General features: G+C 35.0%; 2 protein-coding genes across 2 annotated transcripts in view; both read left to right on the forward strand.

Annotated features, from left to right (window-relative positions):
• The window catches only part of LOC117112263 (E3 ubiquitin-protein ligase HERC2-like), a 61,490-nt gene extending 47,485 nt beyond the window's left edge, over nucleotides 1–14,005 (forward strand). The window contains exons 52-72 of the mRNA XM_033255334.1: nucleotides 431–575; nucleotides 821–1,046; nucleotides 1,675–1,843; nucleotides 2,105–2,273; nucleotides 2,450–2,563; nucleotides 2,905–3,096; nucleotides 3,413–3,566; nucleotides 3,702–3,809; nucleotides 4,112–4,402; nucleotides 5,237–5,364; nucleotides 6,373–6,498; nucleotides 6,577–6,836; nucleotides 6,962–7,101; nucleotides 7,268–7,363; nucleotides 7,665–7,969; nucleotides 8,137–8,362; nucleotides 8,684–8,878; nucleotides 9,447–9,581; nucleotides 9,779–9,909; nucleotides 10,763–10,975; nucleotides 11,595–14,005. Of these exons, the coding sequence (XP_033111225.1) occupies nucleotides 431–575; nucleotides 821–1,046; nucleotides 1,675–1,843; nucleotides 2,105–2,273; nucleotides 2,450–2,563; nucleotides 2,905–3,096; nucleotides 3,413–3,566; nucleotides 3,702–3,809; nucleotides 4,112–4,402; nucleotides 5,237–5,364; nucleotides 6,373–6,498; nucleotides 6,577–6,836; nucleotides 6,962–7,101; nucleotides 7,268–7,363; nucleotides 7,665–7,969; nucleotides 8,137–8,362; nucleotides 8,684–8,878; nucleotides 9,447–9,581; nucleotides 9,779–9,909; nucleotides 10,763–10,975; nucleotides 11,595–11,870 (3,799 nt within the window). The 3' untranslated portion in view covers nucleotides 11,871–14,005. The remainder of the gene's footprint in view (nucleotides 1–430; nucleotides 576–820; nucleotides 1,047–1,674; nucleotides 1,844–2,104; nucleotides 2,274–2,449; nucleotides 2,564–2,904; nucleotides 3,097–3,412; nucleotides 3,567–3,701; nucleotides 3,810–4,111; nucleotides 4,403–5,236; nucleotides 5,365–6,372; nucleotides 6,499–6,576; nucleotides 6,837–6,961; nucleotides 7,102–7,267; nucleotides 7,364–7,664; nucleotides 7,970–8,136; nucleotides 8,363–8,683; nucleotides 8,879–9,446; nucleotides 9,582–9,778; nucleotides 9,910–10,762; nucleotides 10,976–11,594) is intronic.
• Nucleotides 14,006–14,170: 165 nt separating this feature from the next.
• LOC117112248 (phospholipid-transporting ATPase IB-like) overlaps nucleotides 14,171–17,364 on the forward strand; it is a 55,494-nt gene continuing 52,300 nt past the window's right edge. Inside the window, exons 1-2 of the mRNA XM_033255319.1 lie at nucleotides 14,171–14,627; nucleotides 15,485–15,550. Coding sequence (XP_033111210.1) covers nucleotides 14,603–14,627; nucleotides 15,485–15,550 — 91 coding nt within the window. The 5' untranslated portion in view covers nucleotides 14,171–14,602. The remainder of the gene's footprint in view (nucleotides 14,628–15,484; nucleotides 15,551–17,364) is intronic.

Consider the following 17,364-nt stretch of genomic DNA (forward strand, 5'->3'; position numbering starts at 1 on the left):
CAGCCCCCAGCACCCCTGCTGGTGCCACCCCTGTTGAAACTGCAGAAACACACCATTACTTTTTTAAGTGCAATCCTGAATAATGCTCTAATATACACATCAATAAAACAATATCGTCTATTTTGTGAATACTTACCTGGATAACCGACTAATTGCCATTGTTCCCAAAACAGAACACCCCTTTGGAAAAAAATGGAACAGTCCGACCCAAGGCGCCACGTGTGAACCGTCTCCCTAACAAACGTCCTCATTCTCTTTTCGACGTTGTTCGAAGTCGGATACATCTAGCCTTTGAAAATAACTAGCAGGACTTTCCAAGCAACTCTGTTCTCCTTGGATTTATTTTTGCTTTGGATTTATTTTTGCCTTGGATTTATTTTCAACTTGTGGTTGAAAAAAAAACCAATAAAACAATATCTTTTGCTCCTAGGGGAAAAGGTGATTATTTCCGCCTTGGTCATGGAACCGATGCGCATGTACGCAAGCCTCAGATTGTGGAAAGTCTCAAAGGAAAGAAGATTGTGCACGTAGCTGTCGGTGCACTGCACTGCTTAGCTGTTACCGATACAGGACAGGTGCGTAGAATGTGCACTCATTGTTTATATGGACAAGGCTAAAATTTTGTAAATACTTGATAAGTCAAATATTGCCATTGATGCTCCACTAGATCACCCCTAAAAAAATATAGAACCATCCATTTATGTTTACCACCATGTGTGTGTCCTCATTTGTATTTCACTCATTATTGAGAGGGGCTATTTCTATGGTATTCACCCTCTCAACATGGCTAACTAATATCTAAATATTTTTCTTATATTAGGTTTTTGCTTGGGGAGACAATGACCATGGACAGCAGGGTAACGGTACCACCACTGTCAATAAGAAGACTGCCCTCGTGCAGGGGTTGGAAGGCGTTCGTATAACGCGTGTTGCTTGTGGATCGTCCCACAGTGTAGCCTGGTCAACAACAGATGCCTCTGTGCCCCTAATGCATGAACCTGTCCTGTTTAGTACACCGAGAGATCCTCTGGGGGCTTCAGAATTAGGTAAGTCTATTTTGTGAACTTACCCGGGAAAAATAATGGTATCGTCTAACCCAGGCTCCACTGTTAATAATCAAACACTACAACGAAAGGACAAGGCTTTGTTCTCAAACTCATCTCTTCGTTTTTACTAATTCTTTTTACTATACTCGCTCACAGCAAAAGGAAATATGAGGCTTCTTACATAAACGTAGATGTGTTATACATGCCTGGGTTAGACTATTCCATTAGTTTTCACGGGTAAGGAATCTGGCTTATAAATATTGGTTCATCCAGGTAAGTATCTGTCTCATAGACCAACAACATACACTTCTGATTTGTTTGGTTTAGATGTTTTTTAACACATATACTTAAATTGATTACCAACCTAATTAGTTTTTGAGTATCCACCTGGATAAACAGATATATACCAGATTTCTTTGTGGAACCTATCCTTCGAGCACAATGGAAAATAATTTGAAAATAATTAAAACAAGAAAGTTCAAAATTCCCTGTATGTTTGTAGATGAGATTAGTGAATCTTTTTATTCTATTGTGTTAGGAGCAATATTATTTGTGTTTTAATTTGCAAGAAAATATATTTTCATTACTGTATTATACAATGCAACTAATCTGTTTGTCTTTCTTAAAGGAGTTTCTACTGAGCTTGGACATCCATCTAGTCCTGATGGTCAAGTACCGTCCAACTTAGGCAAGCATCGCCCCTCCCTGGCTAAGATCATCCTATCCTTGGACAGCAATGCCGCCAAGCAGCAGGCATTGAACTACATCCTGACAGCCTTACAGATCACATATGCCAGGTCAGTGATCTGCAATCATGAATACATTGCCAAAGTTTTTGAGTTCTATTAACTAGAACAGCCCTCGAAAATAATGGAATCATCTGTCCCAGTATGAGGGCAACAGCACATGTGATTTTTTTCTTTGAATGAACACCTCACAAAGAATGTAGCAGTGTCCAACCAGAAGCACCACATGACTGTTACAGTGCCCATAATGCTTGTCTCCATACCTTTCTCAGCTGTTGTAACCACCAATCATCTTTGATTCTTCAATTTTAGAGATGCTGTAGTTGGCTCGCTCTTGTCTGGCTCTGCTGCCGTGATTGCAGATGCACAGTCTTTATGCGGGTCATTGAGTCCTGCTGATAGCCTGGTGTCGACCTCTACCGTACCACTTGAACTACCGGAGCTCCTGCTCACTGGCAGTGATTCCACCGCAGTTCTTGAGGTAAGATACAGTTAACAATAGACTCAATATTAAAAGCCTCTTCAATTTTTTTTTTTCATATAATTCAATTTTATTGAAATTTATATGCTTCATAGTTAATTTCACAATATTGTATACCATGATTATTAATTGATCCAGGTCATTAGCTATTGTCATCATTGTCATTTTTGTTTTAGGAGCTTGAAGAGAATGAAAGTCATAGTCATGCTGCCGGAGGTCACAGTTCACATTCAGAGGTCAAGAAATCTACAACAAACCTTGTTGCAGAAACTATCACAAGTGCAGAAGAAGTAAATTATCAGGATTTTGTTTACCCATGTATAGTTTCATTAGTAAAGGGTCACTAGAAACCATAGTGGATTAATGCCCTACCTCCATGTTGCATAGCCTGGTTTTGGCTTGGTATGCTGGTCACCAGGACCTCACTGGAATAATGTCCCTACCAATGTTCCATAGTTCATTTGAGTTCCTTTATATTAAAAGAAAAATAATTTTGAGAATAATAAATATTTACTGAATATTAATGAATTCCCTTTAATGGATGTTTAAAATATATTGTATCGTGTTTGCAGCATAATATATGCCATAGTATATGGTTTTAGTTTGACAGTATAATGTACATCGCCCTCAGGTGACAAGTCCCGGGGAGCAAGATGCTCGCGCAGCTGCTCCTGGCCTTGATGACTTCACGAGTCAGCTTGTGCCGCAGGACGCACGTTTACTGGTCAACATTCTTAAGCTGGCTGTGGCAAACCGCGCTGGAGAGTGGACAAAGCAAGCAGTTGCTGATGTGTTGGCAGCAATGGCCAATGCCTACCCATTGGTAAGAAACTTGTTATGTAAATGATTATGTAAATTCAAATTTGAATATGTCAGTATAGTATAGTGTGCCCTCTATTGTATGATATAAAGATTTTAATTACTATGTCTTTTAAAAGATATTGTGACAACTCATTCACATACTGTATTCTCTTCTAATGTTCTACTCATAAGTTGTTAAATTTATTCTAATGAAATTTTGAAATTTTTATCCACAAAATAATGAATGAAATAGTAGTATGTAAATATTCATTATTTTAAATTATGTGGTTGAATAACATTTCTTTTCAAACTTTTTTTGGCTTTTTTTTTCATTTAAGGTGGCTGAAATGTTATTGGAATTATGTGTAACGGAGTTAGAAGATGTTGCATGCGATACTGAAACAGGCCGCCTAGCTATTCAACCAGTGGTACAAGAAAGCCACCACCCATATGCAGACGACACCACAACCACAGGTCACGTTAAAATACCAGGTAATGTCCTCATACACCACAGTATTTAATGTACTTGTATTAAACATTGAATGTCATCATGCTAAGTGTCTCTTATAACATATGAATTTTGATTAATGGATGGAATGATTGATTGATTGATTGATCTTTCTACAGGAGCTGAAGCTCTACGTGTTGAATTTGACCGCCAGTGCTCAACAGAAAGAAGGCACGACCCGTTGACCATCATGGATGGTGCTGGACGTACAGTGTCCACTAGATCAGGTATACTTTGGCTACATGAAGATGAAACCTTGTTGAAAATATTATAAACAAAATGTATATTTTAACATCTGTAACTCGAACTTGCCTATTTTTAATGTTGGATTTGGAGTGTGCCCTCAACAATAATCATATGTATTATAATTTTCCAACTTTGTATTGGTTTTTGTGAGAACACATCTCAGATACAAGATTCCGGTCTAAAAAATATGTTTTTAACTATTGCTTATTTATTGGAATTATACACTCCCCTGGATTTTGTCAGTCGCAATTAATGTCTGACTTTATGGTCTTTTTTTGTGCAGGTCGTGAATGGAACGATTGGTCTCCAGAGCTACGCATCGTTGGTGATGACTTGAAGTGGAAGTTCACGACGGATGGCTCTGTGAATGGATGGGGCTGGCGGTTCACGGTGTTTCCTATCATGCCTGCCGCTGCACCTAAGCATTTGCTGTCTGATCGACGCGTCCTTTCACAGCCGTCCATTGAACTGGTGCAGTGTCTACTGGACTTTCATCTGGAAGAGAATGCTGGCAATCAGATTATATACCGACTAGCTGCTGCCCTCGCAGCCTGCGGACAACTCAGCTCACTTGGTATGACTTTATTTTTGCTTCCTGAAGTGTGATATACTGGTAGCTTGGCGGTTTAGATGTTTGCCTTTCAATCCCACGGTCATGGGTTTCAAATCATGTGACAGCACAGGATTTTTTCTCACGACTAAAAGAACATCTTTACAACCTAGGTCTCTTAATGAGACTTAGTTTATGAAGCGTCTTACTGTACTTATTATTTTAATTTCATTTAGTTTAGAGGTCCCCTGCATATCAGCCAAGCTGGAAAGGTCACCTTCTATATATATAGTAAAAAAAAAAATACGCTATCATACTGCTTAAAACTTTTATTTCCAAAATTTTCATGGTCTATTTCGTGAATACTTACCTGGATAAACCGATAAATGCCTAAGTTTCCTTTGGAACTTACCTCTCGAGTTTAAACGAAAAATAATGGACTCGCCCTAACTCGCCTATATACCCCATGCGTGAATGAACTATATCCTCGTTGACTTCTAGCTTTTGTCTATTATAGGTGTGTGAAAGCTTACCAGAAGATTTCATTAATTCTATTGTTAAATAACAATGAGAGATTAAGTTTCCCATAGCCATGTACACGTGAAAGCCTGTTTGTTCTGTGTGTTTTGGGCCTAGGCCTAACTCACGCAATGATAAGCATGCTGCTTGCCCAGCGTGCCGCTCTTCCGTCCAGGGTGCGCTGCCGTGCTCCTTAAAACTTTGCTTTCCAAAATTGTTACAATTTAAATGTGCATAGAAATATAAATACTCTAAGGAGTCAATGTATACATAGTTTATTCATCGTAAAGTTTTGTTATATATGAGATGATTTTAAGTTGGTCTTGTGTTATTGTTCAGGAGCTAATCAAAGGATGTGGGCATTGCAACGGTTGAGGAAGTTGATAGCGTCTGAGTTTGGAACCACTCTGAATGTGGACACCATATTAGGACACCATGTCACAGACGACGTAGCTGGCGCTTACAATGTTAGTAACCAAAACACAAATTTAAACTCACAGTTAATTTTATGTTTATCTGTGGTTAAATTTCTATAAAAAACTGTTTTATATTTTTGTCTCAGCACATATTTTAATTGTCTAAATATGGAGTTTTCACAAGCTTACAATGTTAGTAACCAAAGTGCAAATTTAAACTCACTGTTAATTCTATGTTTATCTGTGGTTAAATTTCTATACAAAACTGTTTTCTATTTTTGTCTCAGCACATATTTTAATTGTCTAAATAGGGAGTTTTTGCACGATGTTAGTAACCAAAGTGCAAATTTAAACTCACAGTTAATTCTATGTTTATCTGGTTTTAAATTTCTATACAAAACTGTTTTCTATTTTTGTCTCAGCACATATTTTAATATTCTAAATAGGGAGTTTTCGCAAGCTCACAATGTTAGTAACTAAAGTACAAATTTAAACTCACTGTTAATTCTATGTTTATCTGTGGTTAAATTATTATACAGAACTGTTTTCTATTTTTGTCTCAGCACATATTTTAATTGTCTAAATAGGGATTTTTCACAAGCTTACAATGTTAGTAACTAAAGTACAAATTTAAACTCATAGAGAGTTTTTGCAAGCTTATGAAAACAATAACAAATATAGTTACATCATCAAATTTATAGACAACACTTAACCATACAGTAAGTAGCATATCTTTCACAAGGTAGGCAATTCATGTGTTTTGCATGAATCAGTGATCATATTCAGCTCATACAGCATATTGTCAATAATGTTTCTGGCATGAATGACGATAATCATGATGTCATATTCATTATCTTTTTCGTAAGGTTGCGAAATCTCCTTAATGACTGCATTTTGACTAAAATGAATGTTTTTCTTGTTGCGTTTGTATGTTATGCTGGGTCGTAAAGAGTAAGAATGGTAGGAACATTTCCTGGTACTGATTTACCTCTGCTTAAATGACAATAAAATAAAACCCTAAGCATGTCTAAAAGATTGTATGTTCATTATTTTTTCTAGGCTTTTAGTGGAACAGCTCTTGCAGCCCTAGTGAAAGGCCTTCCTGATGCCCTTCATAGACAGTATGACTATGAAGATCCTATAACCAGAGGAGGTAAACACTTACTACATAGTCCATTCTTTAAGGTAAGTCTATTTTAGTCTGTTGAATAATTGACTTTAAAACAAACAATATACCTGCTGTACTTTTGTACATGTTCAAAGTTTACTGTCTATTTTGTGAAAGCGTATCGTGTTATAGATGTAGCGTGTGGGAGTGGTGATGCTCAGACCCTGTGCTTGACTGATGATGATTGCGTCTGGTCTTGGGGTGATGGGGACTATGGCAAACTAGGCCGTGGTGGCAGTGATGGGTGCAAGACACCACAGAAGGTTGAAGGATTATTGCGCTTAGGCGTGTGTAAAGTAGAATGCGGCTCACAGTTTTCTGTAGCCCTTACAAAGGCTGGAGCTGTACATACCTGGTAAATATTAATATGATTATCATTATCATCATCATCTTCATCATTTTATTAATCTTCATCACCAACTTAATCATTATTCTCATCATTTAGATATTGATTTATTGAATGATTCATTTTTTTTTCAGGGGAAAAGGAGATTATCATCGTTTGGGTCATGGAACTGATGAGCATGTGAGGCGCCCTCGTAAGGTTGCTGCATTACAGGGCAAGAAAGTGATTGCCATAGCAACTGGATCGCTGCATTGTGTTGCTTGTACAGACAAAGGTAGCACTGATTCTCATTCATATTTTGCAGTATTATTTTTGTTTATTAATATCTCTTCGTACAAACACTGGTACAATACTAAAGCAATATCTCTAAATGTCATGTTTATTATCTCATAATTTTTGTTGTAATAAGTTATTTGTTGATACAAATTTTCGTGATGCAGGTGAAGTATTTACATGGGGTGACAATGACGAAGGTCAGCTTGGTGACAGCACCACCAATGCGATTCAGAGACCACGACTTGTGTCGGCATTACAAGGTATTGTAATAATTACTGATTCCAATAACCGGAGTAATTTTTGGAAACACTTTTCACTTTGACAGCCTGTGAAGAATGTTGTATATCAACATCATCATTATCAATTTTGTAACCATAATCATCATCATCATCATCATCATCATCATCATCATCATCATCATCATCATCATCACCATTTTTGTTAACATTAACACCAATGCTTGTTTATATATTATTCAGTTTTATCCATTTGTAATTCAACTGTTGAAATGCTACATATATTTCTATATAAATCTTGAGGTAACTTTAATTTATTTTATAGGGAAGAAAATGACAAATGTAGCATGTGGATCGGCCCACACCATTGCCTGGTCTACAAGCAAGCCAGTCAATGCTGGAAAGATGCCCTCCGTTGTACCCATGGAATACAACCTACTAAAAGACATTGACATTGTTGTACTGCGCAACCGACTCGTCCTGCTTTACCACTTCTCTGAACTCTTCTGCCCTTCAATATCCATGTTTGATTTGCATAGTAAGCTAAAAGCTGGCCCTAGTGTTAACTGTGACTCTTTTGACATGATTGGTATTGACTCACTCAGAGGACTATTGGTCTCGTCTGGAAAGGTAAGTCAATACTCTTTGAGGAGCTTAGTCAGGTCTATGCCAGATTTTGTGTAACCTTACCTGGATAAATATTGACATTTTTCTTAACACCCCTTAAAAATAATAAAATCATCCTTCCTAGCACACTCACTTTTAAACACTTATTATTGTGTTCTTTGTGGTTGCAGGAAGCAGCCTTCCGTAAGGTAGTTCAGGCAACGATGATGAGAGATCGACAGCATGGTCTCGTAATCGAGCTGAACAGAATCCAAGTGAAGCGGTCTAGGAGTAAAGGAGGCCTAGCAGGTCCTGATGGCTGCAAGTCAGTGTTTGGTCAGATGTGTAGCAAACTCAGTCAGTTTGGACCTGAAAGTTTACTGCTGCCTCATCGTGTGTGGAAAGTCAAGTTCATAGGTTAGTCAAAAAACATAGGCTATTGTTACACCAGTGTTAAACCAATTCATATTTTTCTGATTGGATGTTATTGTATGTATGGATTTGTTTAGGGTAATAACATCCAATTGAATTAAGAATTGATTTAACACTAGTGTAATAATAGCCACTGCCTAAAATAAGCTTACCTACATATATGCAAGCATTGACAGACCGACCTACACAGACATTTGTCACATAACCCCTGTTCACACTAAGAATATCATAGATATTTGTCACATAAACTTATAGTGTGAACAGACCTTAATTTGATACTCATCTTTTTTTCATAATCTTTGGCAGGCGAAAGTGTAGATGACTGTGGTGGAGGTTACAGCGAGTCTATAGCTGAGATGTGCGATGAATTGCAGAATGGCTCGGTACCATTGTTGATTATTACTCCGAACGGTCGAGATGAACTAGGTGCTAATAGAGACTGCTTCCTTCTAAACCCCATGTGTAAATCTGCAATCCATCAGAATATGTTTCGCTTCTTTGGTTAGTACATTTTTTTTTTTATTGTGTAATTGATATTGAAACTCAATAATGTTTAATCAGACTTGACGAAGTAGAGCGTTGTCAGGCTCTCAACAAACATAGAAAGGTAAGTAATTACAGTGGTGGATTCAGGAAGTGGCAAAAGAAAGCTCACCTCTGCGAGAGATTAAAATGGCTAAAACTCAGTTGATACCAGGAGATATGGTCCCCTAAATTAAGTAACGAAACACACATAGCTGCCCACCTTCACCACAGGACCGGCACCCTCTTGGACCATAGGTACACTCGTGTCCCCTCCCTAGCAAACAAATCTGAACTGAGTGTACACCTGTCCAACACCTGTCCAGATTATCACACTTTATTTGACAAAAATGTGACATGCCTAAATATAGTCATGATGACATCACATCATGACCATATATAGGCACATCATGTCTATATATGGCCATACAACAGTTTTTTGTCAAAGAAAATTTGATAGTCTGGACAGAGCTTAAGACAAAATCTGAGAGACACATATCTTTTAGTGTACAGTGTAGTTATTTGTTGCGTGTTTGTAATATTGCAGGTGTTTTGATGGGAATTGCTATTCGTACTGGTAGCCCATTAAGCATATCCTTAGCTGAGCCTGTATGGAAGCAGCTAGCTGGCATGGCCCTCACTGTCGCAGATCTTACGGAACTAGACAAGGATTATGTACCAGGTAAAAACTGATACACTTAATTTGATGAACAAACTATTTCTGTTGTTTCTTCAACTAGAACACCCCTAAAAAATAATGGCATTGCCTATTACCTGTCTCTTATACACATCTAGATGTGTATAAGAGACAGGTAGTTCAGGCAACACAAATTTTGCAGTCATGATTTTGTTACAAGTAAATTACATAAACTTTTTAAGTTGTGTATGTATTTTTAATTTGTAGATTACATGAGTTTGATGAGCAAGTACAGTGGGTGAGGGAGGGTATGGCAAGAGTTGTTCCTGTCCCACTGCTATCTCTGTTCACCGGCTTCGAGCTAGAAACAATGGTAATGTATATACTTTTATTGTCTTTTAACTTTGTGATTTGCATCTGCAAAATTTAAAACATAGATTATTTACATTTTTTTACGTAATTCTGTAACACTTTAATAATAATAATAGTGTAATTTTAACTTTGTGATTTGCATCTGCAAAATTTAAAACATAGATTATTTACATTTTTTTACGTAATTCTGTAACACTTTAATAATAATAATAGTGTAATTTTATATAGCGCACATATCCATCTAATGTAAGATGCTCAGGGGGCTTGATATGTGGACTAGGAACTCGATCAATGACTTTCTTTGCCCTAAGGGTCTCTTTGTGTCTGTGCTACCCGGTAACCCGGTACCAACAACTCTCATTGTCCACCACAGGGGCTGTCTGTTCCAGTACACCAGGGTATCACCCTACTAGTCTCGAAGAATGTACTGGGTTCTTTATAGTGCACATGAGCCATTGTATACACTGGGCCTACGGTTTATAGTCCTTATCCGAGAAGACTTATTCTACCACCAGAAATATATTGGCGAGCGTGCCATTCGGTGCACCTGCTAACCGCTCGGCCATTCGACTCACCTCAATTGATATAGTTATTATTCATAAATTAGTCATGGTAATTGGTAAACAAAACAAAAATGGTGTCAACCTGACAGATTCCTAAAGATGTATCTGTAGAATAGAAAAAAATAATCTTTGTAGTCAAGCAGCTACAGCTTAGAGCAGCTGCAGCGCGGAGCAGCAGCACGGAGCTAGGAACAGCTGCTATTTAGCAGCAGCTGCTAGAGATCCTTTGGTGCATAACTGGTTAAACTTATTGACTGTTCAATATTGATTTGATTGTTATTATTCTGACAGGTATGTGGTAGTCCAGACATTCCGCTTCACCTCCTCAAGTCTGTCGCTACGTACAAAGGCATTGATGGTTCCTCACCATTGGTCCATTGGTTCTGGGAGGTCATGGAAGAGTTCACCAACAACGAGAGGTCGCTGTTCCTGCGGTTTGTCTGGGGGAGAACGCGGTTACCAAGAACCATTGCAGATTTTCGTGGTCGTGATTTTGTTCTACAGGTTTGAATACTTTTTATCTTCTTTGATGACTTCTACTGTTCGTAAATGATCAAAGAAACACTTCTCTCTAAATTTAAGCTGAACTAAATGTAGAGTGGGGGGCGCTGTCCCCAATGAAAAAATGTGGGCTTAGTTGGGACGTCGCACAAAATCTCTCGAATGTGTCCCAGGGGTCGAAGCCCCCAAAATGTATGACAATTTAGGTTTCAAAGGCTTACAGTATTTAATCGGTTTTGGGGTCTACTAATATGTAAAAAATACATATACATTTTTGGCTCTGGTTCCACCCCTGAAGTAGGCCTAGCTCAGTTGTTGCAGTGCATGGAAATGTTGCTAGCTGTGTTGTGCTGCAGTAGCCTTATATTTAGGGCTAATGAAATTTATTGCAATTTGTATTTATGTGTGTAGAACTGTTTTATCGATAAAGAAACCAAGTACAATCAATGTAAACCTACTTTGAGCTTTCACCGATTTTCTACAGCTATAAAAAGCAAACCAGATGAAAGTATTAAGCTTTAAAAATCGTTATTATTATTATTATTTATTATTATTCAAATATTTTTTGTAGTTATATCTTTGAAATTTCTCAGCTTACCTTCATCTATAACTTCTTCTACAGGTACTTGATAAATACAACCCTCCTGATCATTTCATGCCGGAATCGTACACTTGTTTCTTCTTGCTCAAAATGCCTCGTTATTCCTGTAAAGTCATCCTGCGAGAAAAACTGAAATACGCCATTCACTTCTGCAAGTCCATCGACACAGATGATTATGCCAGGATCGCACTGAGCGGTGATCCTGTCGGAGATGTATCTTGCGACGACACCGATGAATGTGATTTGGACTTAGTGGACATCGAGACGTCTGATGCCTCGGAAGTTGATAGCTTTTAAAGTGTGATGATTGTTTCATGTGCAATAGTGGAACTGTTTTTAGAGACCGCAATTGTTTTGTAGTTTCATAAACAGCTATAAATGCATTAATTTAACCACTGACAATTTACTGATCAAAGTATATGTTTATTTTAATGTCATATTTTTTATATAAAGATGTGCTTGATAATTGTGCAATGTTCAGTTGTTTGCACAGCAATAGAACATGTTGACCAGTGGGTAGCTGAAAGCTTTCTGTATGTCCACAGTTTGTTATCTATATGTCCCCAGTTGGCTATGCATAGGCACATGATTCACAGTACCAATAGTACCACAATTTTCTATTTATAGGTCCACAGTTTGAATATACTTTATAATTTCACAGTTGTACTTTAAATATTATTAAAATATTATAAGGATAATATAATATTATATAATTATCATAAAAGGAGTTCAAGTATTATGATAAATTTGTAACAGGATTGAACGATAGGATTTTCTTCCAATGGTTTATCAGTGCACAGTTGGCTGATTATAGGTCCATGTTGGAAAATTTAATTGTGGGTAATTATTTCTACTTAATTCCTGATCTCTAGTATGTGAAGAGAATGGTGCAAACTATATATATCTGAATTTTCTTCATCATTTTTATTAGTATTTTTATTCTCCAAATGGATTTATATAAGATATCTTTGTGGATAACATTGTTACTTTGTACATAACCAACTGAAGTTAACTTGTGTAAGTTATTTAACCTGTATAAATGAAGAGAGAAGTAAATTTGGTTTGTATCTGTGTTGCATATGTGAAAGGTAAGTTTTAATTTAATTGTATTATATAAGTGAATGACACATTATGAATTTAGTGAATAATGTGTAATAAGAATACAGTACAGTAATAGTAATGTTATATTTGTATAGTGCATTATGCTATGGTTTCTATGCGCTTTATATGAACAGAAAAGAAAAAAAAAATAGCAAATACTTTTGTTTTGATGAATGTTGATAAACATACTAGTATGTGTGTAAATAAATAAAACATTAATACCATTAAAAATGATCAAATATAAGCTTGTGTGTGTTTACATATAACTTTTTGCTATATAGTTTGTAACCTGATTATGTATCATTAAACGTGTAGACTCGTCATATGAATGAGATACTTATTACTGTAGTATATCATACATGCCACAAATACACATACAAATTATATTACATAAATTAGCTGATGATTATTTATTTATTGAATTTCAATTTATTGAAAGTATGCATTCTAAATCATAAAGAATTTATTTTTGTTGCTATGTACACAGTGTAATATTCCGTACTTGTTTAGTATTCAGAAAGTCTGATATATAATTATGATTGTTGTTTTTATTTACAATAATAAAAAAATGTTCATGGTTGTTTATAGGTACATAATTGGCTATCTATTTGTCCATATATGGAGTTTTTTTTTCTCACATTAACAACTTGTGTAAGGTGTGAAAGACTATTAATAGTATTGTTTTTTATTGTTGTTATTATTATTTTTTTATTGGCAATATTTGAATAGATAAATTAGATATTGAATTTGTTCTTCCAAATAGTGTTTTAAGGTAAAAAATGCTGGCATAGAAAAATGGCAAGTATTCACTTGGTATGTGTATATTTTCGAAGTGTCTCGTCATTGTAGATAATTATCTTTATAAAGTATTGTATTAATATTAAAACTATAATTTGCTAACGCATTGTGTAATAATTGATTACTGCCTGAATATGTTTATGACAGGCTATCTCTCCGCATAATTTTGTTATCTCCTGAAATACTGAAACGGAAATTAGAAAAAGACTACAATATCAAAGATTACGAAATTAAATTTATCATCATCATCGTCGTTATTCATGATGATAGACCGTTGGTTGCTTGTTCAGTTTTTATTAAACTTAACACAGTACAATGCAAACATTAATTGGTGTTAAATAAGTAAGTTAAAACTTAAAAAGATTAATATACAGTAAATAACAAAATAACTAAAATAAATAAAAACAGCCTATTGTTTCATCTTGTTTGTAGGTAAAAAAAAAATGTTTAGCGCTGTCTAGGTTGTGTATATCATGTCATGTTTTCTTTATTTGGGGAAGATTTGCTAAATAAAGATATGGAAAATTAAGCTAGTGATCGTTGTTCGATTTTTTGTTATGTGAAGTAGTAGTAATTCGAAGGTATAATACATCCATGGTAGAATAATGTGTTACAAAATGTATCGCCAACGTCAATGGGCAGACTCTATTCTAGAGGGCGCCATTGACTGCCTCGGATATGAGAGAGAGAGACGACAGAGCAGACACACAACATTGCAGCACGGTTTTTCGAGAGTGAAGGAGTATAATTTCAACAAAGGGTGTCTCTTGTTATCTTCTTTGTGATGGTGATAGGCTAGGAATATTTATTCCTACAATAGAGATAAGAAGAAATAATGAAGCTTAAGGTTCCATGTTGTCGTGTATAGGCCTATACTCGTTTGACTTGTTTTTTTATAATTAAATTTTACGGAGATATAATACCTGGCAGATGGTCTAGAGCGGTTCCAGCAGCAGCCGATCGAGACGATCATTTTCCGTGGAGTGAGTGACGGCGAAGACACTGTCATTATCTTGGAATGATCTGAAAGAGAGGGAGCACCTCAGGCGCCTGAAGTTAAATATCTACTGCGAAAATCAGTGTATAACCTTTTGGATATACCTTACTAGTCCTGGACATACTAATTAATAATGGCAGACTTTGCTCGACTTGATGGTAGGATAATATTTTTTTAATACTTTTTGTCATAAAATTGTGCCAACCCTCTGTTCTTCTGTTTTATAATTATTAATTAATAATATTAGCCTAGGCCCGCCGGGCCTATTTATTGGGCTTTCATTGTATGCTCTGGCCTCATTTTTGTTTTGTTCTGTACCACATTATTTTAATTTATTTATGCTGAGCTGTGGTTTAGTATAAAAAAACAAATTGAGAATCATTTATTTATGTAGTTTTGTATTGGTATTATAGGGCTAGGGCTAGCCTACACCGACTTATTATTTAAATGAGCAATCTAATTTAGTAAATGAATTATTAAATGACTTCATCTGCTTTGTAGAATTTGAATGAAATACAGTATCATTTAGCCTAGGCCTACACTATAATTTATTTAGTCTAGCTAGTCCTAGGCCTACATACATGGTGTTTGTATTGTAATCGTTTGTCTACACATCAGTACTAGGCCCTATGTTGTCTTTTTTGTCATTTGATATTAATAATTATCTGTCAGATTATTTGTAGTGGTGATGTATTGTCCCCTTCTTTTTGTTTACAGTTCTTTCAAAGACATAATTTGCGACTTTTTAATCTATTAATCTTGTTTTGTAACAATGAATTGTATATAATAGTGTAGACTGTAGAACTACTGTACTGTAGTGCAGAAAACATCATCTTAGGCCAAATAAAAAAAAAAACATGTTTCCTTTACTCTGTATTATTTAAACTGTATACATTTAATGTTTTTTTTTTTTTGTATCTTTACCTTTAACCTTCCTGCATGATGCAAATTGAAGTTAATTTTTGATACTTATGTGTTGAATTTCATGTGCTGAATTTTATATAATATACTGTAGGCCTCAGTGTGCAGCAAGACCCATGCATAAGCCCCGCAGCGGCTACGGACGCAGTTTGCCTTGAAGGTATATCAAAGCAATTGCTGCTTTCTTTCAGTGTTCTGTTAGTCATGATCAAAGAAAATTCCATTCACAACATCTGTAACAATATCCATTTATTACAGATAAAATAACACATTTTCGTAATTTTTATCAAATTTTATTGTATTCTTAATGTATGTTGTGAGTACCACAAATTATCCAGTTGATGGGCTAATTATAAGGGCATTCTTTCAACATTTCACAAGTGTACAAACAGTAGGCTAGGGGGAAGGGGTGGACAAATTTGTACACTTTTACAGCATTCAAAGTAACATGTGATATGTACAATAATGGTAAAATTATATTAATGTAACCATGGATATAATATTCATTTTAAGCAACCAAGTACAACATTGCTTTAATTGACTTCACAAAAAAAATCAACATTTTTTTGTACACTTTCAGAGGTGAAGGGGGTGGGGTACCAAAAAGAGTACTGTTTGCACTCTTGTGAAAGTGTTGATTTGTGAAAGTGTTGATATGTGAACGACCCTTAAATAAACTTGTCATATGTCATAATTTTCTACATATACCAAAAATATTGGTGATTTTTTAAGTATAAAAATGTGATGTGGGGGAAAGTATTAATTCAGATGGTGTAAAAATAAACAAAAATATATAAATTTATGTTTTTGTTTTAATATTTTAAAATTCATTATTTTAGAGGTTGCTTAATTGCTCAGATCTTGCATACTGTATCATTGATCTACTGCAGAGTAGCATACACATTTATAATATATGATTTAATATCATTATTTAAAACCAGAAAATAAGTATGAAAATCAGTATTCAAATATGAGCATTTATTGAAAACAAATTGTTCTTTTATATCATTTTTAAAAATTCATAAATTTAATTTAAATATGTTAATTGCACTGAGTTGACATATTGATCTACAGTAACATTCAAATTTATAATATGATTTAATAATATCATTATTTCAAACCAGAAAATAAGTATAAATGTCAGTATTCAAATATGAGCATTTATTTAATTTAAAACAAGTTGTTCTCTTTCATCATTTGTGAAAAAGGTATCAATTTAATTAAAAAATATAATTGTACTTAGTTGACAATAATTGATCTAGCATTCACATAATAATATGATTTAATATTATTATTTTAAACCCAAAAAAGGTATAAAAATTAGTCTGCAAATATGAGTATTTATTTAAATTTTAAAACAGATTGTTCTTAGTTTTATCATTTTAACAAATGCATTAATTTAAAAATTAATTTAATTAAAGTAAATTGCACTGAGTTTAAATATGATTGATCCAGCATTCACATTAATAATATAATTTAGATATTATGTCAAAAAATATGTATAACAATTAATCTGCTTAAATAAATATAAGCATATAAAACAATTTTTTCTTTGATATCATTTAAAAAAAATTAATCAAGTTTAAACATTATTGTTAATTAAATTAATTGCACCGAGTTTACATATAATTGATCTAGAATTCACAAGTATAAAAATTACTCTGCTTTAAAGTGCCTCTGCCACCTATTCTGACAATTTTTATAAACTACAGCGTGTTTATATTTATAAATATATTATAAACACAAGTGTTGGTCATAAATTACGAATAAAATTGATTTTGTACGAAAAAAATGAGTTTAAAGTGTCATTTTTGAAAGACCTTAGAAACAACGAGGTCACTCAATAACGTCATTGGTGACCGACTTTGCCAAACTTCATCCAAGCGCGAAATCAAAACAAACACTGCGACGGTGGCCTAGTGGAGGAAGAAAAGCCCCAACTTCTACCCTAGGCTGTTAGTATATTAGTTTCCC

Source organism: Anneissia japonica, unplaced genomic scaffold, assembly GCF_011630105.1.
Source record: "Anneissia japonica isolate Jap-2015-1 unplaced genomic scaffold, ASM1163010v1 scaffold1537_len634075_cov158, whole genome shotgun sequence".
Lineage (NCBI taxonomy): Eukaryota > Metazoa > Echinodermata > Crinoidea > Comatulida > Comatulidae > Anneissia > Anneissia japonica.